The 24297-nt window shown below is 28.5% G+C and overlaps 3 protein-coding genes across 5 annotated transcripts; 2 read left to right on the top strand and 1 right to left on the bottom strand.

Moving 5' to 3' along the window:
- The first annotated feature begins 5847 nt into the window (after positions 1-5847).
- LOC123270686 (WD repeat-containing protein 7-like) lies at positions 5848-7662 on the top strand. Of its 3 annotated transcripts, none has more exons than XM_044736849.1 (4): positions 5848-6312; positions 6902-7103; positions 7234-7386; positions 7537-7662. In XM_044736849.1, exons 1-4 carry the CDS (start codon positions 6125-6127, stop codon positions 7585-7587), a joined length of 594 nt encoding a protein of 197 aa, XP_044592784.1. In that variant the 5' UTR covers positions 5848-6124; the 3' UTR covers positions 7588-7662. The 3 variants fall into 3 exon arrangements, 2 of the variants coding, with proteins under 2 accessions (XP_044592784.1, XP_044592783.1); XR_006510665.1 differs by having other exon boundaries at positions 7257-7386; XM_044736848.1 differs by having other exon boundaries at positions 7234-7662.
- Positions 7663-11959: 4297 nt separating this feature from the next.
- Positions 11960-13176, top strand: LOC123270678 (PIH1 domain-containing protein 1-like). The gene is made up of 2 exons (XM_044736836.1): positions 11960-12990; positions 13051-13176. The coding sequence occupies exons 1-2, from the start codon at positions 12139-12141 to the stop codon at positions 13078-13080; spliced, it is 882 nt and encodes a 293-aa protein (XP_044592771.1). The 5' UTR covers positions 11960-12138; the 3' UTR covers positions 13081-13176.
- Positions 13177-14466: 1290 nt separating this feature from the next.
- Positions 14467-17803, bottom strand: LOC123270284 (sphingosine-1-phosphate phosphatase 2-like). The gene is made up of 4 exons (XM_044736278.1): positions 17322-17803; positions 15368-15569; positions 15035-15259; positions 14467-14959 (listed from the first exon to the last, which is right to left on the bottom strand). The coding sequence occupies exons 1-4, from the start codon at positions 17770-17772 to the stop codon at positions 14539-14541; spliced, it is 1299 nt and encodes a 432-aa protein (XP_044592213.1). The 5' UTR covers positions 17773-17803; the 3' UTR covers positions 14467-14538.
- Between the last annotated feature and the right edge of the window lie 6494 nt (positions 17804-24297).

Raw genomic sequence — 24297 nt, 5'->3', positions numbered from 1 at the left:
TTAGAGAAATTGCTAAAAATGTAACATTAGATTTTTTGCCTGCAAAATCTAAAAGACTTTATGTGGCACGTTACAATTTGTTTAAAAAGTGGTGTAAAGGAAAAACTAATTCGTTTTGTGAGGACGTTTTATTAGCCTATTTTGCTCATCTGTCGGAAAGCTATGCACCATCTAGTTTATGGGCTACTTATTCTATGTTAAAATGTACTATAAATACATTAAATAAAATAGATATCGGGCAGTATAAACGGTTAACGTTGTTTCTAAAAAAAAATCTACAGGACATCGATCAAAAAAATCCCTAGTTTTTTCTAAAGAAAATGTGAATAAGTTTTTAAATGAAGCACCCAATGAAGTTTATTTAGGCTACAAGGTAAGTAAGACTCGTCTTTTAAATTACCGATTCACTGATTAATTTTAATGATTTATTTTTTATTATATATTTCAGGCAGTTTTAATTTTTGGAATAGCTGGTGCACTCAGACGAGCAGAATTTATAAACTTAACGGTCGATGATGTTAAGAATTTGGATAAGTCTGTGCTGTATATTAAAATTGATGAAACTAAAAATAATGTATATACCAAGGTCATTCACGATAACAGGAGAGTTTTATAATATTTGTGTAAAGTATATGCAATGCAGACCAAAAGTAAATACAACTAAAAGATTCTTCTTAAAATATACAAATGGTAAATATGTCAACCAACCAATTGGAGTTAATAAAATCCCTAAAATAGCAAAAGAAATAGCTGCCTATCTAAACTTGCCGAATCCTGAAGGGTTTACCGGTCACGCCTTCCGCAGAACTTCTGCGACGTTATTAGTTGATGCTGGTGCAGATTTAACTACGCTCCAAAGACATGGTGGATGGAAATCTAGTGGAGTTGCTTTTGGATACGTTGTTGACTCTTTAAATAATAAAAAAAAAAAATTTGTGAGCAGATTAGCGATGGAATTAAATTAAATAACCGAGTCAATCATCCAATTCCTACTTCTAGCTCAGTGACGAATCCAGAAATTACAACAGTATCGGAACAAACTCCATCTACTCGTCCATGTTCAAGTTCATCAAATGCAGAAAATGAACCTTAGGACAAAAATTAAAGTCTCAACCTCAAGATTTATTTCAAAAGGACCAAATGCGCAAGGAGATTCGCTTTGAAGAAATTTTCTACGATCCAGTTGTTGGTTTGTACGTTGAGGATTCAGCGAACATGGATACAAAACCACCTTATGTTTTTAATAATTGTACAATTACTTTTCATGGAAATAATAGTAATTGTATTTTTAATTATTGTACTGTGAAAAATGCAGCTCAGTCTAAAATTGTATAAAAATTTAAATAATTGTTCATCAAGTATTTTTATACATCTCTTGTTATATTATTTTAATGTTCTTATTATAATTTCAAGTATTCTAATTAATGTTATTAATATTAATTTTATTAATACGATAATTATTCTGTGTTTATTATTAATGTATTTTGTAATGCTACAATAAATAACTAATTAAATTGTTTCAATGTTACAGAATATTTTCAACTTTATAACTTTAGATAAAAAATATCTACTTCGGTATTTGGACTAATTTATTAAGCGCTAATTTCAATCAGTATATATGTTTATATTTTTTTGACAGCTCAAGTTAACCATAAATATGAAAATTTATTATTCCTATTTTATTGTTTTCTCATGCTTTTTTAGATAATTACATAATATTTTTTCTTCTTTTTTATATTTTGATGTATAAAAATATCTTTTCTAATTTTATTATTGTCTATAAACTATTCGTGAAATAAGTAAACGCGTGAATTAAGTAAGGTACACAATGCAATAATTCGCTAGTTAAGTCCCGTGTGAAGATAACTTAAATGTGGTTTTAAGTCACCGTGTACTATAAAAAAAATTTATTTGAAAAATTCCACATGTGAAAATTAAAAAAAAAAGGTCATTCGGCAGCCGAAATGGAAGTAGATTTCATGATGAATAAAAAAAATACTATTAGGGTTGCATACAAAAAAAATAAATTCCTGTTGCATTAAACAAAATTACATTCTGTATGAGAAAGAAGGTAATCTGTCTGAGAAAGAAGGTAATTTTTAGCCTAGACTGATATTGAGAAACGCAAATTAAAGCTTATTTAATAAGTTTTCAAATGCGATTTACAGAAATTTTATAGGATATTGCGTTCAATTGTAATTGCACGGAAATACGGTAAAAATGAAAATTTTTATGATTTTCAAAAATTATTCAAAAGTTATTGCGATTTGAAACTTCAAAAAATTGTGTTTTATTAAACTCCTATCAGATTTTCGAGCTTGGAGAACTCAAAATGACACGAAATTAATATTTAATTCGCGGACACAGCGAAGGCGTGATAATGATTTGGACCATACCAGAGATAACAGCCTAAGAGATTACCGAAATCAACAAAAGCGGTTCAGTAACAATAATACCGCCATCAATAATCACCAGCTTATCAGCTGCCTGGGAGGCTATGAAATCACCACCAGTAGGAATCCGTGAGCAAATGGACACCGGAGAGTTGATAAAACTGACAGCTTGTATATATTTCCCCAACAAAGTCGACTGGTTGTTGGTCGCGAAGATGGTAGCATCATAATTATCCCAGCTACGCACGCAAACAGTAATGCTCCAATTGCTGCATGGAAATCGCCAGCATATCGACGACTGGCCACCCCATCAAGTTTTTATGGGACACTCTGGACATGTTAATTGTCTCTTGTATCCTCACAGCCATTCTCATCAATACAACCGTACGCATTTAGTTTCTGGGTCTGTTGATTTGCGGTTTGTTTAGGGGATCTTTATACTGGGAATATGATCCATCAATTCTGCCTCCACGCCGGTGAAATCACGCAATTGACAATCACTCCTGATGATTGTAATGTAAGTGTAAATTAAATTTTTTTATCAATCATGAGTTCAATTAACTGATGGTTTTATTTTACAGCCGCAAATACAAAAATTTATATGCAGCGTAGCTTCAACTATAGCATGACTCTTCTATCTTTGGCTGAAAGAAAGTGCGTGGTACTTCCCGAGTCAAAATTAAAACACTAATTTGAGCCTCAAAAGCCTACTTTCTTTTGATGTTGTTCCTACCGGTGAATGTGAAATACTATTTTGACCCTCAATATACTTAAAATAGGGTATGGAGGCTAAAATTAGTGTTTTAGAATAATATATTCAACCTCCAAAACCTAGGATCGCTTTGAACACCTTTTTTGCGGTACTTCAGCCTACTAAGAGCATAAGTAGGTTAATTTTACGATTTCATGGAACATAGAATTTCGTCATTTGAAAACATTAACTAAGCCCAGTTTTGGACTTAGAATTTTTCAACTTTATGCTCTCAATAAAATTTTCAAAGTTTTTACTTTAACTTTGAATGTGAAAAACTAAAGTTTAAAAATTTAGTCAAAATATTATATGTTAGTAGCAATAAGTATATGGACTTAGGGTAATATAAACATATATCAGATAAATTTATTACACTGTTTCAAACTCAAAAGTATAATAGTAGAGAATGTTAAAAAAAGTAATAGTAATTTCGATACCACAAATAAACAGTACTATTAATTATTTCATTCAATTTCACAACATTAAATTCAACTTATTATTCTTATTCTTTTGTATTTACTGGCTTAGCGATTAATAATCGATTATTTACTTTCATAGATCTATCGAAGTATATCGATATGCAAAAAGATTTAAAAATTTTAGCACATTATTTAATGATCAAAATTTCTTATTTGTCTTCTTAACTTTTAATAAAAATACATAATTGAATAAATAACAAAATCATTCTAATTTATTGGATTTTTTATCCTTTATTATCTGAAACAATTATAATTCTCAACAATCTGAATGGAAATTAATGAAGATATCTAATTTACTCTTGTACAATGTGACAGTAAGAAAAGAAATAAGTAATATCAACTCCGATTGGTTTTGCGTTAATCAAATGATTATTTTCAACGGCAAAAAAAACAATTAGATTCACTCATTTTTTTACACGAAAAAAAGTAAACTGTAATAAATAATAAGGTAAAAGCCCCAATTATTGATACTATAAGAAACAAACTTATGATTTCATTTTTTTTAAGCAATCAAATGTCAATATCGTTGAATTTTATTTGTGGTAATGTCTCAAGTAATGTTTTTACTAATCAATTTCTTTTTTTAAAATGATAATCAGTGATATTTACTAATTAATTTTAAATAATTAAATAGATTATCCGGATACACCAATTATTGACAGGTTAAAAAACTGATTGATCTAATTATTGATATACCTTAGCCCCAATTAATGACACCTATACTGTGCATGTGTCGAATTATCTGCTTATTTTTATTTATCGAAACTCATTATTAAGTCATCAATATTATTAAAGTTTATTAATAATAATTTCCATAAATTTGATTTCCATTAGATTGATTACTATTAAAAATGTAAAAATCAATTTAAAAATAATGCATTGAATCAGAAGAGTTCAAACTCTTACAGTAAATTTTTTAGGTTAAAGTAAAAAAAGGCGTCCATATAACGCTGTCGACTGGCTGTCAATATGAGATTCAACTTAAAAATTATGAACTAGTTATTGAAACCTATTGTTGAAATATTATAAAGCATACAATTAATTTCGATTATTTAATTTTATAAATTTTTCATATATTAACAATTAACAATTGTTAATTAAAAAAAAAAAGATCATTATAAATAGATGAAAAAATTAATTTAAACTCGCCCTTTAAAGACGCCCGTAAACTGGTTTGATAAACTGGTACTGACTTTTTTTTTCAATAATTAATATTAAATATTTTGAACTGACAGTAATTTTTTTCAATTTTTTAATTAATTAGAATTTATTAAAAATTAATACGATAGTTATTCTTATTACAGATAATTAAATATATTTAAAAATAGTTTAGAGTGTCAATATTTAGACCCCTGTCAATAATTGGGGCCTTTACTTTACTTAATTTATAATAAGTAATGATCAACTGAAAAAAATTACCATTTTAAACAGTAAAATCGTGATTTTAATGATTACTTCATAATATTTATCATTTAAATGCTAGAATTTGTTATTTACGTGGCGAAAATACTATTTCGAACAGTAATATTCGCTATGTGATATTTATTATTTCGTACTTAAAAAATGATCGCATGATGTGTGGGACTCCTTCTTCTCCTCATTTGTGAAGCTAATGCTCGTCGCCCGAGTCAAAGTTAAAAAACTAATTTCAGCCTCCAAATTCTACTCGAGGGTAAGGAGGCTGAAATCAGTTTTTTAGATCTATACATTTGGTTAATGAAACTCCTGACATAACAATTTCTTCAACGTTCGTATAGCGTTGCGGTTAGGTTGTAGTCTCGCGTGCGTTAGGTGTACTGTTCGAATCTCGGTTAGAACGATGTGCGTTTTTATAAAATTATTTATATGGCAATCGTTAAACTTAATTAAGATGAATGAATGTAAAGGTGATGTGAAACCTTACATTCCAACCCCTTCACCTCCTTTAAAAAAATCCGAAAAAAATAAAGTAAAAATCAAAATAAAAAAGAAAAATTATAAAAAACAAAAAAAAAATAAAATAAAGAAAAAATTTTTATCAAATGTTTTGTTATTGTTAATTTTTTTGTTAATTCACATAGCGAATTTTATAAATTATATGAGAATTATAAATTACAATCAATAAATAAAAAAATTATTTTTTAATTTTAAATTTTTCCCGCTCCCAGCAGCCATTTTGATTTAAATTCCTTCTCCTTTCCCTTCTTTCCTCTCACCTATTTCATATAAACCAATGAGGTCTTCTTCTCGATCGAATTGTAGGCTTTGGAGGGTCATTTTAGGGTTCTGTAATACTAATTTCAACCTAAACTTGGTAAAAGCGGACAAAAATACCAAGTTTAGGCTGAAATTAAGGTTTCGCTGTACAGCTTGGGTTAATCTAAAAAACTAATTTCAGCCTCCTTACCCTCGAGTAGAATTTGGAGGCTGAAATTAGTTTTTTAATTTTGACTCGGGAATTGCCTCGCGTTATTTATTCTCTGCTACTAAGTACTATAAAGTGACAACGATTGGACGACTTTATGATAGTCGAGTGCTCTGATGGCGCTGATTATGTATGGCAAATGGAAAGTCGACATCTTGATCGTGTTTTGCATAGAATTATTGCTGAAGAAGTTTTGTTTGCTTGTAGTGATAATTCTATAATTACCGGTGATGCTGCTGCTGGTGGAGAACATGGTCTCGCTAATTCTACTGTTCATGTCTTAAGGTAAATTTTTTTACTATAAGATAATTATTTGAAAAATTATTTTATTGAAGTTTATTTTTTTCATATAAAAAAAAAATTTAAGATAATTTAAAAAATTATAAAAAATATTTTTTTATTGAAATTTTTTAAATATCAATTGTTAAAGTAACATAATATTTTTTTTGAGTACAAAAAATTAAATGAATTAAAAAAAAAAAAAAATTCGTCATAATTTCAAATTTTTTATGAATTTTTAAAAAATTCATCAATTTTTACGTCTGATCAAAGATTTAGATTAATATTTTACATGAAAAGTGGAATAATTAAAAATAAAAAATTAATTAATCCATCAATATATTTTTTTGATTTTTAAACTACGATAAAAAATTATAAATATAAAATTTTTTAAATAAATAATTCGTAAATCCACCATCAAAAACTAAAAAATTAAAATTTGTTAATAATTAGATTTTTTTGGTCAAAAAACGACAGAGCAGGTAATTTTTATTACTTTAAGCTCAAATTATTTTTTCACCATATTTCTAACATAAAAAATTCTGCAAATTTAAACAATAATTAAAAACTAACTTATTTTCCCTAAAAATCACAGAGGACTAAGACATCGTAACTTGTCAGCTATCCAACATGCAACTCAACGAGGATTGCACCAACTGCAACAGCTCCACAGTGGACATGGTGACCACCATGAAAGCCAACTGAAAACTAAAGACTATCCACTAAATATCGAGAGATTCCGAGGAAACGTCAAAGACCACAAAGGCCATATTTTGTTCTTCAACGTCGAAGCGCTTGTAAGTAGTTAACTGATACTTTTACTTTGCACCATCTTGCACTCAATAAATTACTTGCAATACTGAATGATGAATTATTAATAATGATAATATAAATAATATAATTAACAACTCTAAAAACCGGTGTCAGCAAATTTGGCCCTATTTAAACAGTACAATTATTGAGCGACGAGTACGGCTCGATGTCTCCTGGATCATTAGAGGCACAGGGCTTGATTTCAGCCTCCGAGTACCAAAAAGTTGCGGCCTTCACTCAATCCTGATGCTCATAAAAAAATTGCAGGTAAACTTACATACACTCGTGGAGCCAAAAATTTTAAATCCAGTCAAACTTTATACTGAAAATTAATAACTATTCAAGTGTCCTTACTTTATTAGGGTACCAGTCATATAATTGATGTAATTGTCGTCTTTTTTTTGTATATTATTTTAGATTTTGTCGGCCGTGTCAAGGACAAGGCCGGTGATGTCGAAAAACTTTTAAAAGAGAAAGATCGCCATGGTATCGATTTATGTCGTTGATATTTAATTTTTTTTTTTTGTTATAGACACTATTTTTACACGCTTTATATTAGCTTCACTTGTATGTCAGTTTGTTTGTCAGTTTGTCAGTATGTCAGTAACTCTCCGTGGGTAATCTGCGCGCCTGCGGCCTTCCTTGGTTCTGGTAGCCGTTTCTCAGGCTCGCTCTCCGAAATCGAACTCTGATTCCCCGTATTTATAATATTTATAAATAATTATTTTTTATTAACTTCACTTGTATGTCAGTATGTCAGTATGTCAGTATGTAACTCTCCGTGGGTAATTTGCGCGCCTGAATATTTTTGATAATCAACAAATAATAGTTTAAAAAACTAAAAATCACGCTTTTATAAATAAACCAAACTAAAAGTAAAAATAAATAATAGTTTAAAAACTAAAAACACGCTTTTATAGAAAACCAAACTAAAAATAGAAAATAAATTTAAATTAAGAATAGTGTTAAAAATTTCAATAAATATAAATTAATAATAGTGTGAATAAAAAAAATGTATTTTATTTTAAAAAAAGCGTGGGGTGCTTTTTAAGATATTATCAAAATGATAATCACTCTACTCATATCTGTCAATAAAATATTTATAACTATTGACACCATGCACCTAACACCATGAAACTAAAAAACAGCAAACTAAAAATTAAATTAGTTGTCAATCAATTTAGTAATAATATTAATATTTATTCATATAATAATAATTAAATTACGCATGGACTCTTTTATTTGTTCCTACAATCAATTATTTTTTGTCTAAACCATTTGTCTGCTTATTTTTTAGTGCAAAAATTTAATTACAGCCATCAACGCAGTAAGGTAAAAGACCCAGTAATCGACACTGGGCTAGTTATTGACATTTGTAATTTTATTTTAATTAAAAAAATCAAATAAACTCTAATAAATTAATAAATATAATTTTTTAATTATAAATTTTAAGAAAATTGGTTTTTTGAGAACATTTAATTTTTATAACTAGAATAAAATTGCAAGTATCAAACAAATAGAGCGGTGTCAATAACTGGGTATTTTACCTTATACATCGTTAATTTGAAACACTGATTTGTTTTTTTGTTTTTAAGCACTTTTCTCCGTCACCAAATATTCCATCATATTCGTTAGCAGGCGCTGTAGTATATTTGCTACTTATTGTAAATAATAAAGAGGTAAATCTTGGGAGAAGGATGGAACAATGGGGACTCGAGAACTTAAAAAAAACCACGTCGATTGCCGCCAAGAACGTGAAAATCGGTTCATTCATTCAAAAGTTATTGCGGTTTGAAAATTGAAAAAATAGTGTTTTATTCAACTTCTATCAGACTTTAGAACTCAAAATAACACATGCGTTATATTTTTGAGCTCGCAGAGCTCAAAAACGTAATAAATGCAATTCGAGCACTTGAGTATGGAATTAGCGGGATGGCCTTTAGAGTCAACCGTTTTCCAGATTTTTTTAGAATTTTATTGCAATTAACCTATTATAAACTATTATAAAAAAAATTTTATAAAAAAATTCCACATGTGAAAATTAAAAAAAAATTATTGGTGGAAATTTTTAGAAACATCCCGAGTCAAAATTAAAAACATATTTTGAGCCTCCACAACCTACTCGAGGAGTTATAGGCTGAAATTATGGTTTTAGATTTTTTCGACTATTATGACGGGTATATCAGAACTGTAATTTCAGCCTACAAGTCGTATATTTGTCCGCTTTTGCCAAAGTTAGGCTGAAATCACCGTTTTAGAACCATAAATTGAGCCTACTGAGCCTACTGAGCCTACATCTCTACCGTAAAAAAGATTCTTATTGGTTAATACGATGTAGGCGAGGGGAAAGAAAGGAAAGGGGAATGGATTCAGATAAAAATGGCTGCTGTTAGCGGCATGCTATGTCCGGCGCATGCCATTTGATAAAAAAATGATAAAAAAAAGGATTTTGCCAATGTCATATCTATATTTTATTTATATTGTAGAGCTATCGCAAATTCAGACTGTGTGACTCTTAATTTAAACCTAACATTCGCTAATTACAGAAATAACATGAAAATCCGTTCTAACCGAGATTCGAACCCGAGCCGCGCGCTTGCCAGACCGATAACTAACCCCTACACCGTACGACCGATGAGCTGATTTACATCTCATCATTCTCATAAACTAAATTTATATGGTGACGATTTTTCTGAAATTTTTGTATCTTTCTCTACCCTATTGAAAATAATTTTCAAAATTTTTTCAAATTTTCTTACCCAACCAAAAAAAAGTTACAAGTTATTTAAAGAAAAATATGTTTTTTTTTTTTGTTAAATAACCATAACTTTTTTGAAAATTGACTTATTGGGATGTTTTTTTTTGAAAATTTTTGTTTTTAAATGTACTTTTTAGAAAAAAAATAAAAATAATAATTTGGATCCATATTCAACGTTTTTTTTTAAACTTTCGGAAAAAAAAAACGAAAATTTCGGGATAAATGTCATTTTTGATTTTCGATTTTTTTTTTTATAAAATATTTCAGCATTTTCTGCGAATTTCCTGAAATTTTAAGAGTGGCATTTTTTTTCTTACTATTTTTTTTTAGAAATGAAAAAAAAATTTTTTTTTTAAATGTTTGTTTTTCGTTGTAGCACTAAAAATTTTTCAGCAGATTTAGAAAACTTCAAAATCCGAGAAAAAAAAATAAAAATTAAATATAACAATCATCGAAAAGATTTGATTATTATTTTTCAATGAAGTTAGATCAAAAATTAAAAAAAGCATTCAATTTTTTTTTTGTATTTTTTTTCCAAAACTACATGCAACAACAAAAAAATGAAATTGTTGTTTGATCCATTTTGGAGCAACGCATGAACTTTCAAAAATTTTGAGGCAATTAATTTCAAACAAAATTTGTTTGAAATTATTTTCATTTACACAGCAAAAAATATTTTTGATGAATGATTTATAAACAGTAGACTTGAATGGAATGTGATTTCATTTTTTTTAAATAAAAGTTTAAAAAAAAAAATCTAATCACATGCTTGCTTTATAAGTAGTAAGTAAAAAATTGAAAGAATATAGATTTAAAAAATTTTTGTAACTAATTAAAAATACACTAGCCTGATAGATATAAATTGTAAAGACGACTGGAAGATAATTCATTAAGTAAATGCTGCTAATTGTAGTAAAAAAGTAACAGCTTAAAACTTATAATTAATCAGTTCCCGTTTCGGCGGGGAAAAATAATTTCGTAATGGAACATTGTATAGTTATAAATATTTATTATTCATTTGCATATTATATTAGCTAGAAGATGAACATTTAATTGAAGAATCGTTGGCTTACTGATAATAAATAATAGAACAGTAATTAGTCCGGGCCTGATAGATTTTTTAAATTCCTATTATCAGAACTACTTCAAATAATTCAATAAATTATTTTTTATTAAGCAAAAATTAATTCTCATTGTCGTTAATAGTACCAATAAAATATTCCGTATCAGCTCATTGCATTAAATGATTTTTGTGTATTGAGAATTATTTTAATTGATTAAAATATACAATATTAATAATTTTCGGGTTGATAATAAGGTAGTTTAAATGGGCATCATTCAAAATTGCATTTTTTTTATCAACTTGATTCAATATTTTTTTTTTTATTATTATTAATCGAAAAATATCTAATGTACTTTATCATCTTTCAAATATTTTTCAAATTTCGCGATTCAACACTCCAAGTATAGTATGGACTACATTATTGAACACAACCTCCTTCAGCTTTTCGCAATATGTTCTCTAGCTTTAAACATTTTCGTATATAATTCACATTTTACAATAAAATCATAAATATATTGGTTTTCGTGAATATTGTATTTCATGTTATGTCATAAACTGTTTTTACCGTATATACGGAACGATTGCTGTGCACGGGAATTCCTTTTATTTTGGGCCATTTCATAATGTTTCCCGTGCAAGGAATTACCGTACACGGGTACGTGAGACTAGCCACGTCCGTATTTGTATACCTATATTTGTGAATATAGATATACAAATACATGGAGTGATCATATACTGGTACATGATCATATATTGGGGCTTTTACCTTAATCAGCATTTATTGTTTGTTGACGGGGTTAATACATAAATCTTTTATGGTATGTGATATTAAATTTGTTAAGATATTTTGAGGTGTTCTGTAATAACTAATTAAATGTCCCCGGAGTATGGAGGGTAGAGATATCTCTACCCTCCATACCCCGGAGAAAAAATCCTAAGATGTAAGATTCCCGTCGGCGACTTACTGGCTGGGGCAACTTTATTTATTATTTAGATAGATGGCGAAGCAGTGGAATTTTTAAATCATAACATAACCTTTATCAATTGAAATTTGATATACGCTGTTTAAAAATATTTAATATAACCTATAACTTAATAATAATACACGAGTATTGAACAAACAAGTACTTATATCCACAACTTCACTAATAAAAAAAAAACTAAACGCCAGCAACAACAGAACCAAAGTAATATAAAAATGTCGAACGTACTGGAAGTCGACGAGTCAATAATAACGAACAATTTATTGCTACCAGAGAACAAACAACAAGACGAAGATTTAAACAGTCTTTTAAAAAGTTTCGAGTCTCCAGCGTCAGTAACCTTCAAACCGAATCCAGGAGTCTGCATCAAAGCTAAAACTGACAAAAATGAAAAGGTATTTATAAACTTGTGTCACACTAAGGAAATTCCTGCCCCCGAGGACTTGACAGATACAGAGTTCGAGAACATGCTGAAAGAAGAACCTCCGTCTTGGTCGATTCCCATGAGCGTTGGCTACGAGAGGTTCGAGTCCGCGAAAGACGGGACCAAGTGCCCGACTTACGACATCGCCATCAACAGCGAGTACTTCCAGAAGTGCGAGAGCAAGTACCACTTCATGCAGTTCACCATCTGGATCATTCTGTCCGCGATCGAGGCCAAGTATGACAAGGTCCTCAGTGCTGATAACTTTGTTATCCTCAAAAACCGTAAGGTCAACGGAACACTCCACGAGCACCGGGTGGAAAAGCGCAAGCCTAAGAAACCCAAGGAGCTGCTCCAGGAACGCAAGCCGCTGATTCAAGAAATTAATTCTGGGGTTAAAAACGCTGCGGTTAACCAGGATTCATATGTGCTGCTGAGGGAACCCAAGGAGGGACAGATGCTGAAAAGTATCGGGTACTTCAGGCTTCCTAACAAGGTGGTCGATGATAAAGACATCAAGGTCCAAGTAAACCAGGAGAGGGTTGTTGTAAATGTTGATAAATTCCACTACCTTGTTGATCTCTTCGTGCCTTTTAGTATTAAAACTGACAAAGTTTCTGCTCATTATGATCCTAATTTACAGGTATTTATTCATTTATTTATTTATTTTTTTTTAAATATACTAATGTAATTTTCATTTTAGGTTTTGAGACTCGACATGCCAGTACTTTAGGGATAAAAATAATTATGAAAATATTGATTCGATTTAAGACATAGCTTGTAGTGTTTATAAACTATTTTTTTATAAATTAATACTATAAAATTTAAATATGCGAAATTTCTTTACTGAAAAAACATTAATCAAGACATCTGACTATTTTTAGAATTCCTTTTAAACAAATAAAAATTTTTTTAATTTCGTTGGTAGAAATTTAAAATTATTAATGAAAAAATTTTTTTTATATTTTATTTGTTAAAAAAAAATCCTAAAAATAGTCAGATAAGTAAATATTTGATTTAAAACTCAAATTAAGACATCTGACAGTTTTTTAAGGGTTTTTTTTTACAAATAAATTATAAAAAAAATTTCTTTAATTTTGTTTGTAAAACTTTAAAATTAACTATGAAGAATTTTTTTTTTTTAATGTTTGTTTAATAATAATTTATTAGTTGAATAAAATAAAAAAAATAGGTCTGATAAATAAATAAATAGTTGAAAAATAAAATTAACACACTTGACAGTTTAAAAAAATTTTTTTTTAACAAATAAAATATGAAAGAATTTTTTAATTTTACTTAAAAATATCGAAAATTTTTTTTTTCGTAATTTATTTGTTGAATAAAATAAAAAAATAGTCAGATAAATAAATATTTGATAAATAATAATATACTATTAGTCTATAACAGTATAAAAAAGCACATAAGGTAATTATTGTCATTATTAAGTTACTATTTATTGTTATTACGCTAAGAATTATTTTTCTACTTATGTCTCAAATTATCTGATAAAAAAATCAAAATAAAGAAAGAAATTTTGATTTTTTTTTTTTTTGAACGAATTACAGAAAAATTAGGTAAATCTTTACAAGTGGGGTCAAACATTTTAATTTTCATTTTTTTGAACGAAATTTCTATTTGATTTTATTGATATATTTTTTTTTGAAAAATACATAAAAAAATGAAAAATTAAAAAAAAAAGTTGATTATCACAATTTTAACAAATTAAAAAAAAAAATGTATAAATTTTTTAGAAAATTGTGATATTCAACTTTTTCTTTTTTTAATTGTTCGTGTTTTTTATGTACTTTTCAAAAAAATATATATCAAAAAAAGATAAAATAGAAATTTTATCCAAAAACATGAACGTCAAAATTTTTTCCAACTCTTGAACGAAAAAAAAGCTATTGAAATCTTTATTTTTTTCTTTCACGACATTTTTTTTTTTCATAAATACGCCGAAAAAACAAGCAGGATAAAAAAAAATTTGAAAATGTTAATTTTTCACCTAGTTATGGCTAAAAATAGGGTTGACCCTACTTGTAAATAATTACAAAAAATTAAGTATCAACTTGAAATTTTTTGTAATTGGAAGTTTATAAAAAATGATAAGAAAGATAAATTTTAAATAAAAAAGTCAATTTATTAAGATACTCAAAATATAAAAAATAATTTAAATAAATTATTTCTTCACTTATAAGAATTCAGTGTAGAATTCTTTACGTTCAAGGCCTATGATTGCGAAAAACTGTGGCAAGAAGTAAACCGTGAGTACACCAAACAGAAAACAGAACAAGAATTTATAAGTCAAGTCGCTGGTGATTTTAGCCCGGTTTTCTAGGGTGTTTTCGCTGTTGATCAACGCCTGAGAGTCTAAGTGCATAATGGCACTAACTACTCTGTAAGTGATATGCTTGATAATTACTTTGTTGGGGATAATGCAGCAGAACCCGATGATAAATCTCAAAAAAATGTGAATGAGACCCCAGCAAGAGGGTAAAATAATTTCATAGGGCGGAGACTCCAGTGCAGGTAACAATAGTCCAGTCTTGTAATTAAGCCATGCTCCGAAGTGGATTCCTGCTGTCACTGAGACGACCATCGCAGTGTCACCCCTGAAGAAAAGTTAGTTTTAAAAAAATAATAATTTTTTTTAATTAAGTCTGTTGAAAATTAATTTTAAAAATGACCTTGTAGGTGTCCATCGATCACTACAGGGATAATAAACGATAGTAAGAACGCTGATGATGAGAAATATCAGAAGAATCCATAAATTGGTAAATAAATAAATATCGATTAGGCTAATTATTGGTATGACTACAACCATGAGGACTACGGCGAGTAATAAACCCGCGAAAATATCCAGTACCGTGTGCATGCCGAGATAAAGACGGCTTATACAAATTAATGTACACCTAAATAGATAATTAAAGATAATTAATATTAGGTACATTGAACTCTGGTGAGTGGGTTCTTTAATTAATTTATGTAGACAGATGAAGAGTTTAATGTAATATAATTACCATGTCGTAACGAATATTAATCCTAGTGGTACGGAGTAATTGTAACGGTTAATTGTAAATATAATAATGCTAAATGGAATTGCAACACCTATTGCTGCGTGTGTTGATGGCATTCCATATTCCTGAGACCATTTGTTTTGGAGTTTTATTGCTGGAGGACATTCCGGTCGAGGCCATCGGATTATATCTTTTAGTATTTGACCTGAAAATTTTTATTTTAATTAAAATGTTTAATTTTGAAAGATACTCTGATTTATTTTGGATTTGTTAGTCACAGCATGATGTTTAATAGTGTTATTTTTCAATTAATATTTAAATTTTAATTTAATTTAAACATTATTAATTTTTTATAATACTAATACCGGTAATAGTAATTTTATTGCTTAATAGGGTTAATTTTTAACCAGTTGTGGTGTTAATTTAACAATTAATGGTGTTATTTTTAAATTAATGATTTAATACTGACTTTAGTTAATTTGAACAATTTTTATTATTTCGATATTAACATCATTGATAGTATTTTAACACTCAGTAGTATTAATTTAATAACAATTAATGGTGTTATTTTTAATTAATATTTTAACAGCGTTGAAAAGTAAACTCATCATTTTAAGAGCAAATTTAAATATTACTTTTTTTTTTTTATATAAACACCATTAATATTATTTTCACACTTAAGTGAATTATTTTAATACTTAATAGTGTTAATTCAAAATTTAAAAGTTTCAAATTTATTACCATGTTAATTTTACTTTTTTTTCAGAGTTGAAAATTAAACTTAGCATAATTTTTAGAATAAATTAATTAATCATGTAGTTAATTTAATACTCCACAAATCAATCATAATTTTTATATCTTATCTTAATTTTTACATCTTATAAATTAAATAAAAAAAAAATTAAAATTTTACTAGAAAGTTTATAAAATTATAAGTGCAATTTTTTAAAAATATTTTTTTTTATTTTAATAAAATAAAAAAAAATCAAGAAATTTTTAACAGTTTGCTGATTTTAGTATTATCACATTTTTGAATATTAGCACCATCAAAAGTAATTTTTTATTGTTACTGAAATTAACATGATATTTGTTAGCTGTCACTTGACTATTTATTAATGTTTTTTAACAAAAAAATTTGTCTCAAAAACTTATTTTAAAAAAATTGCAATTTTTACTCTAAAATTTCTACGTGTCAATTTTTTATAATTTTTTTTTGCGATAATTTTTTTGCTATAAAATTCCTAAAATTATCAAATATATGCAAAATTAATTTTCATGAAATAAACAGACATCTGTCAATTTTTTGGATTCTTATAACAATTAAAATTATTGTGAAAAAATTTTAATAAAAAAATTCCACATCCAGAAATTAAGAAAAACTACAAGTGCAAATTAAAAAAAAAAAAATATTTATGACATAAACATTAAAAAAATTGTCAGGTGTATGCTGATTTCAGTATCATATTTTTTATCACAAATAAAGAATTTTATTGCTTATGTCAGTATCATATTTTTTATGACAAATAAAGAAATCTAAATAATTTACGACACTGAAATCAGCAAACGTCTGACAATTTTTTTTAAATTTTTATTATAAAAAAAAAATTTGCTTGTGTAATTTGTTTTTTAATTTTTACCAGTGATTTTTTTTTTATTGAAATTTTTTCATAATAATTTATTTTTTACAAAAAATGACATTAAAATTAGCAGTCTTCACAATTTTTTTAACAAACAAATTTGTTTTGAAAAGTTATTAAAAAAAAATTGTAATTTTTTTTAATTTCTACATCTCAATTTTTTTTTTCTAATTTTTGTTTACCATAATTTATTTGTCAAAAAATTTGTTTAAATTATTCATCATCTGCTAAATTAATTTTCATTATGAAACTCAGAGAAATTGACAGATTAATTTCAAATCATAAAAATTTTAATTAAAACAAAAAAAAAAATAGATTACCTATTGTCATAATAATGCCCCAGACCAAAACGACTCTCCGGCCAACAACCGCATCAATATTCCAAAACAAAAAAGGAATAAACGTGGTATAAAAAATCTCATCACCCAACTGAGTACTGAACAAAAACAAATAGTACCAATAATAATTACTAATAATCGGTAACTTCAACTTTTTAGCTTTAACTTTGGTGGTTTCATTATTGTCATCATAACTGCAATCTGTACAATTAACTTGTGCTTTACTACTTTCATTACCTCGATCATTTTGACATAAATTACTATTATTTATCGATAAACAACCATTTTGATTTTTTTTAGATCCATTTTTGGGGCATAGACCACTTGTTTCTCCATTTTTCTCAATCACAATCGACTCCGAATAATAGACACCAAAAAATTTTTGAATTTTCGCAACCAATTCGGCATCTTTTAAGTAATTTATTACATCCATCACTAACAATTAATAATTAACATATATTATTAAATAACACTTGATAAATTTTTTTATATTTAATACTCAACACTCGCGAATATACACATTTTTTTAAAAATATTATTTAAATATATCTGCATCAAGGATGCGAATTGAAAAAGAACTTTGAATCTATAGATAAGCGCGAATATTAAATACCGATGATAGATTTGAATATTATCTGAGTACGTGTAATGTAATTAAGGTTTTTAGTGTCGATAAAAAAATAATTTAAATAAATAATAGTTTATGAGCACTCAGAAGTCGGGTAATGCGCGGTTTGTGTATTTATATGTAAATATAGTAATATGTAGCAAGAGTTGCCGATATTTTTTGCCGCATTAGCCATCGAAATTACTTTACAGGTATGAACAGTGTGGTACGATAATAATAATCAACAGTATTGAAATATCGAGTGTGAGGCTTAAGAATAGATGTGAGTGTACTGGTTACAAAGCCGTAAATTGATTGTGTTTTCAGTGTGTTTATTGATGGTGAACTTTGTACTTGTACCAAGTTTATATAGAAGAGAATATTTGTTCCCAGATGGCTATTAGTGGTTCTTTAGATCATCACTTTTTGTCGGTAATGTCACTTTTGTTGGTAAGTAGAAAAAACATTAAGACATACATGTTTACAGCAAATACGGCTGCCGAATGGCACTTTTTTTCATGTAACTTTTGAATTTTTGAGCTTAAAAATCATCCACTTCGAGATTTTCGAGCGTTCCAAGCTTAAAAAAATAGCAAGTTACACACAGAAAGAAAGGTTCACTTGAGCCAAGAAAATATTTTTCTTTCTAATTATTTTCTTGAGCGAAAAAAAAATTTTTTTTTGACAGAAGAAATTTCACTTATTCCAACAAAATTAATTCTCTTGCTTTAAGAAATACGTATCTTGACCAAAGAAAATTTATTTAAGTCAAGAAAATCTTCTTGTTTTGAGAAAATTCAGCCTCTTACTCCAAAAAATTAAATATTTTTTTTTTTTTATTCAATATGTGTAATTGCACGCTAAAATAATATAAAATGGCTATCAAATATTCAAGAGAAAAATTTTCTCAAGGTGAAAAAATTTTTTTCTTAGCTGAAGTAGGTGACGCTGCTTCCCTCCCCACACTGAAAAAATATATATGCGCATATATGCTGGAAAAAATACATATATGTCGCACATATAAAATATATACGCCACATACTTATTATTTGCCCCCGTATATGCGGCATATATTTTTTTTCAGTACGGGTCAAGTATCTAAAAATCTTGATCAATTATAAAAATTTATTGTATCAAGTATTTATGATTATTTGAATCAAGAAAAAATTACTTCCACCAAGAATAGAATTTCAAGAAAAATTTTTACTTCGACCAACACAACTTCGGTCTTCCTTCAAACACCTCAAAATTTTCGTGAGCCAAGAATTTTGTTCTCTAGACAAGAAATTTTTCTTTCTGTGCAGTGATGGCCTGGCAGCTTTTTTTCTGATTGTGGGCAATTTTCTTTCTTATAGGAGTAGCTGAACGGTTGTTTCTGGGACAATTATGGGTTTGTCGATTTTTTTAATTCCATGGAAAAGTTGTTTGCCAAATCCAGAATTGTTGTTAAATGTGGATGGTTTTTAAATGAGCACTTAGCGTTTAAATCAGTTCCAGCTTCATTTAACAACATAATTCTTTCAGCGTCGTTAGTACCCTCCGGAGTATGCAAATAAGAATACCTTGATCGAACTTTTTTATTCAAATAATTAAATACATAGTGCAAGGCAGTATTTCCCGAAGTGTCAACATCATTTACATTGGGCTTTTGTTCCAAAATAAATGATAATATTTTTAAATTGCTTTACGCCTTCACGGAAAAAAGAAAAAGGAAAAAATTACATTATATATATAATGTAACGTGGCGCTTGATATAGAAAACTGAAAAAATTACAGTTTCAGATTGTAATTATTACAGATTTTGTAAGAATTACATTGTAAAATGTAAATATTTCATGAAAATTCTGAAAATTAACATATCCCTCGCGGTCTTGAAATCACTAAGGATCCATGGTGGGTATGGTACATGAAGGGTCCACAGAGGAGCTACACGGGATGCACTGTGGAACAACAGTGGATCCACTGTAGATTTTGTGACGTTTTACCATCGTGGTTCCACCGTGGTTAACCCGTCAGAACTCACGTGAATTTTAGTTTCTCACTTGCACTACAGCGCCGCTCTATAAGTCGGATGTTGTTGCGTGAGCAAAATGCTCATAACGTGAGTGCTGACGGGTTAAGCAAAGGCTTTCTTGTGAATCTATTGTGGTTTGACTGTGGTTCGATGGCGGTTTAGCGGTGTTTCTACTGTGGATCCACAATGGTTCCATTGTGAATTTGCAATGGTTCTATTGTGGGTCCCGAGCCGAAATTCGAGTTCTGTTTTAACCGTAATTTTTTTATTGTGAATAATAATTATTATTGTTGTAAAAAATAAGTAGTAGTAATTAATAATAATTGTTATTAACATAAAAATTTGTAATTAACAATTATTACAATTACTACTATAAAAATCGTTTATGAACACAAAAAAATGTATAAATTAATTTTTTAACAAAAAAACAAAAATTAATGATTTCCCCAATTTGGGAAAGTATTTTTTTACGAACAGGGATTATTTACTGTCCAATTTGTACAGCTAAGGAGTAAGGAGGTAGGAGGAGAGGATTACTTATGTTAAATTAACCTAATACACTCCGTAAATAAAGAAATAAATAAAAATCGCTTTGCCCTAACCGAGAACCGCTCGGAACCTATCGCTCGCCAACTTACGCGCTACCTGCATCGCTACACGGCCGACTGAGAAAAGTTGAATCTCAGTAGTCTCATAAACTTTTTGAATGACGTGTCTTCAAATGACTAAGTTCTAAGTGGAATCTGAAAAGGAACTTTACGAAGAAATTAAATGAATAATAACAATTATATCTACAGACATTCAAAATTGAAATTTAGTTTCCCATTCTCAATTATTTATCTTATACTTCTATTTTCAATTGTAAGATTCGGTAATTGTTTATTTTCACGGGGCGTGAAATCGACATGTTTAGATTATTTTCTACTTAATAGATATTTTTTTTTTTTTTTTTAGAATAAATCTAAAATAGAAAAATTTTTCAAAATTTTTTTTTCAAAAATGTTAATTTTTGGGATAAGAAAAATTATGAAACATGTCAATTTTTTAACTAAAAACAAATTATGAAAAATGTCAAATTTTGAGTTAAAAAAAAGTTTTAGCAAAATATCTAAAAATTAATATTTTTGAAGAATTTTTATTTCTACTTGTAACGTTTATTTTGCTTATTTCTAAACAAAACTAACGATCAACATAATAAATTTATAATTATCGGAGTGAGCTCAGCGGGCTCCAGGATTCACGGTGGTAGGTTGCTTTAAAATTCAAACCCTCAGATTATTTCCATTTGAAATAAATAAATATGATTTATTTATTGATAAGAATACATATAATAAAATAATATAATTGTAAGGTAAATTTCCAATGTCGAGTATCTGCTGTTTGTCCTTCTGGTTCTCGGTAAGATCTTCACGGTGTCTCTGGTTGACTGGAGACTTTGACTTGCCAAAATATTTTCGAAAAATTTTTTTTTTATTTGTTTATTTTTATCCATAGAATACGAAACAAATCACCAAAAATTGATAGACCAAGTGGATGAATTTTATTGACGATTTTTTATCAGAGCAAAATTTAAGTTAACATTTCAATTGCGACAACTATAGTTTACTTTTAAAAACGTGAAACTAAACAATTACCTGCGATTCTTATATATTTTAAAACTTTTTGCAGTGAAAATGTGTGAACTAAACTAAATTTAGAAAAGAATAATTTTTTTTTTCAAAATTCAAATTTAAAAAAAAACCTTTTTCTGAGGTAGTTATTATTATTATTATTTATTTATTTTTAATTTTTAAATGTCTACTTTTCATGAAAATTTGTTTGAAGTGATTATCCCGAGCGCTTCCGAAATCTTATCAGCTAGAAATCTTAAAGAATTCGGCAAAAAATAAAAAACCTTTGACCAAGAGTATAAATCGATTCCAAAAACTAATTATCTTTTTACCTTAAAAAACAACGCCATTTTTGCAATTGCTGAATACAGATATTTTCTAATTTCACTATTTCTGTTTTAGGCACACTCACCTACTCGGTTTCATGGTATTATTTATTTAATAAGAAAAGTTGAAAATTTGTTATCTGACAATATATGTAGAATTCATCTGTCAACTTTACAAATTCAAGGGGGTCTTCTGGTTTGACGCCCTGATTTTTGAGCATTTTTTTAGGATTTTTTTATAAAGACCAATGAGGAGATAGAACTTTAAACTTTTTACTATTTATTTTATACGTATTTCAAGAGTGTATAGTTAAATTTTTAGCCATGAGTGGAACCACAGTAGAATCACCACCAAATCACGATGGATTCACGATGAATCCACAATAAAACCACAAATTAACCTACGGTTGGATCACAGTAAAACCACTGTGGAACCACGGCAGAGTCACGACAATTTCACTATAAAACCGTAGGTGGAACCATGATGGAACCACGATCGAACCACAATAGATTCACAGTTAATCCACTGTAAAACCGCTGTTGAACCACGGTGGAATCGCAATGGCAAAATGGCACAAAATCCACAGTGGATCCATCGTGGTTCCATCGTGGCTCCACAGTAAGTCCACTACAACCGTGGTTCCATCGTGGATCCACCGTGGTTGCTAAACTGCGAGGGTATTCAAAGTTTGAATTTACAAAAATATTATTTCTAACTGCAATTTTCTTAGTTTTTTATACGAAGCGACGCTTATTACTATTTATAATATAATTTTTACATTTTTTTTTGCGTGTTTAAGGCTCTCGGTACCCATCTCAGGTACCATAAGAGTGTATGATAATTTTTTTTTTTTTGGAAATTGACCTACTTTTGTCTGGAACGTGAAAAAACGCCAAAAGAAATTTTTTGTCGAAGTTAAAGTTTTTTTGGACTTAGAAAAAAAAATTGAATTTTTTCATACTTCCTTACGGCATCTGTAACGTGATATAATACAGACAACTTTTACATGGAACTAAAAACATCGACAAACCCATAATTGTCTTGGAAGCAACCGTTAAGCTATACTTCTATAAATAAAAATTGGCTCAAAAGTCCTAAAAACATTTTTAAAATTTTCCGTTGATTCCGGAGATCTTTTATATTTCGCAGACAACTACTCAACACAATCTTAAAAAAGTTTGGAAAATCCAAAAGTGCACGCCTCATAACGCTCATTCATTTTTTAAGAAAAAAAATAAATTGTGTAATTGATTAAAAAAAAAATAATAATAATAATTAAGTGTTTTCTTATAGAGTATTTTTTATTTTTTACACGCAGCTTAAAAAAATCTAGCTTGATCAAGTGGCACCATAGTTTTCTCGTGAGAGATAAGAAAAATTCGTTTGTTTTTGTACTTGTGTACCGTAGTGAATTTTAATAAAAATCCAATTAAAAAAAAAAAAAGACGTAAACTAGGCTACTAATATGAAATACGGCACTAGTTCATCGCATTCTTAAACTAATAAAAAAAAGCCCGGTCTCGAAATATCAATTTATTCGGGAGTAATCGTTGGTACATTTAAAATGGGGTGACATGAGGATGTCCAAGTAAAATTTTTTTCAAAACGTTTTTTTTTTTCCAAAATAGCCACATGAAATGATTTTAGAAAGTAAAAGATGGTTTAATTTAAGTGTTTTCTCGGTGTACATCTACTTATATTATTGTATAAGTGCAATATGGTTGTAATAGAGGCATTTAAAGATCACAAAATTGCTTGACCTTATCGAGTCGGGTATAACTCACGCACTTCGCGCTATGGGGCGTGCAAAATTAACAGACCTCTAACTATCTATTTTAACTTAAAAAACTGCGACAAATTTTATTATTGCATTTTTTTTTTTGGTAACTTAAGGAAAAGGGATTCTATTAATGTGATTGAAGTATCCACAGATTCGGTAGAATCTGGCGCCAAGTTCCGTTCAAAAATCCCGTTGTAAACGGAGCGCCAGACTACCGACTGTGTTTACTGTAAGCAGAACGGTATTTCGAGGTTGCAAAATTTTATTTAATTATATGGTTCTCCTTTTTCCAAAATGATATATTATAAAAGTAATTTATACTTTATTTTACTGATATTAATTAATTATAATCAATTATAACACTTAATTCACTTAAAATTATTAAATTTTATCAGCACAAACTATAGTAAGCCCAGAAATTTCGATCCTGACTTTTTTTCGATGGGGAATATCAGCGCCACAGACTAGATAAAATGAATATGTGTAGTAATCCTTCCTATAAACACGCAACTACAGTAAAAAAAAGTGATTCGTAGCTTGCATCTATGGCCGCCAGGGTGCACTGGAATTACATCTACATAAACTGTAGCTTCAAGGGGATAGTTTGCAGTAAAAAATGC

Source organism: Cotesia glomerata, linkage group LG8, assembly GCF_020080835.1.
Source record: "Cotesia glomerata isolate CgM1 linkage group LG8, MPM_Cglom_v2.3, whole genome shotgun sequence".
NCBI lineage: Eukaryota > Metazoa > Arthropoda > Insecta > Hymenoptera > Braconidae > Cotesia > Cotesia glomerata.
The sequence above is the reverse complement of the archived record's forward strand: the minus strand, read 5'-3'. Positions and strand labels throughout refer to the sequence as shown.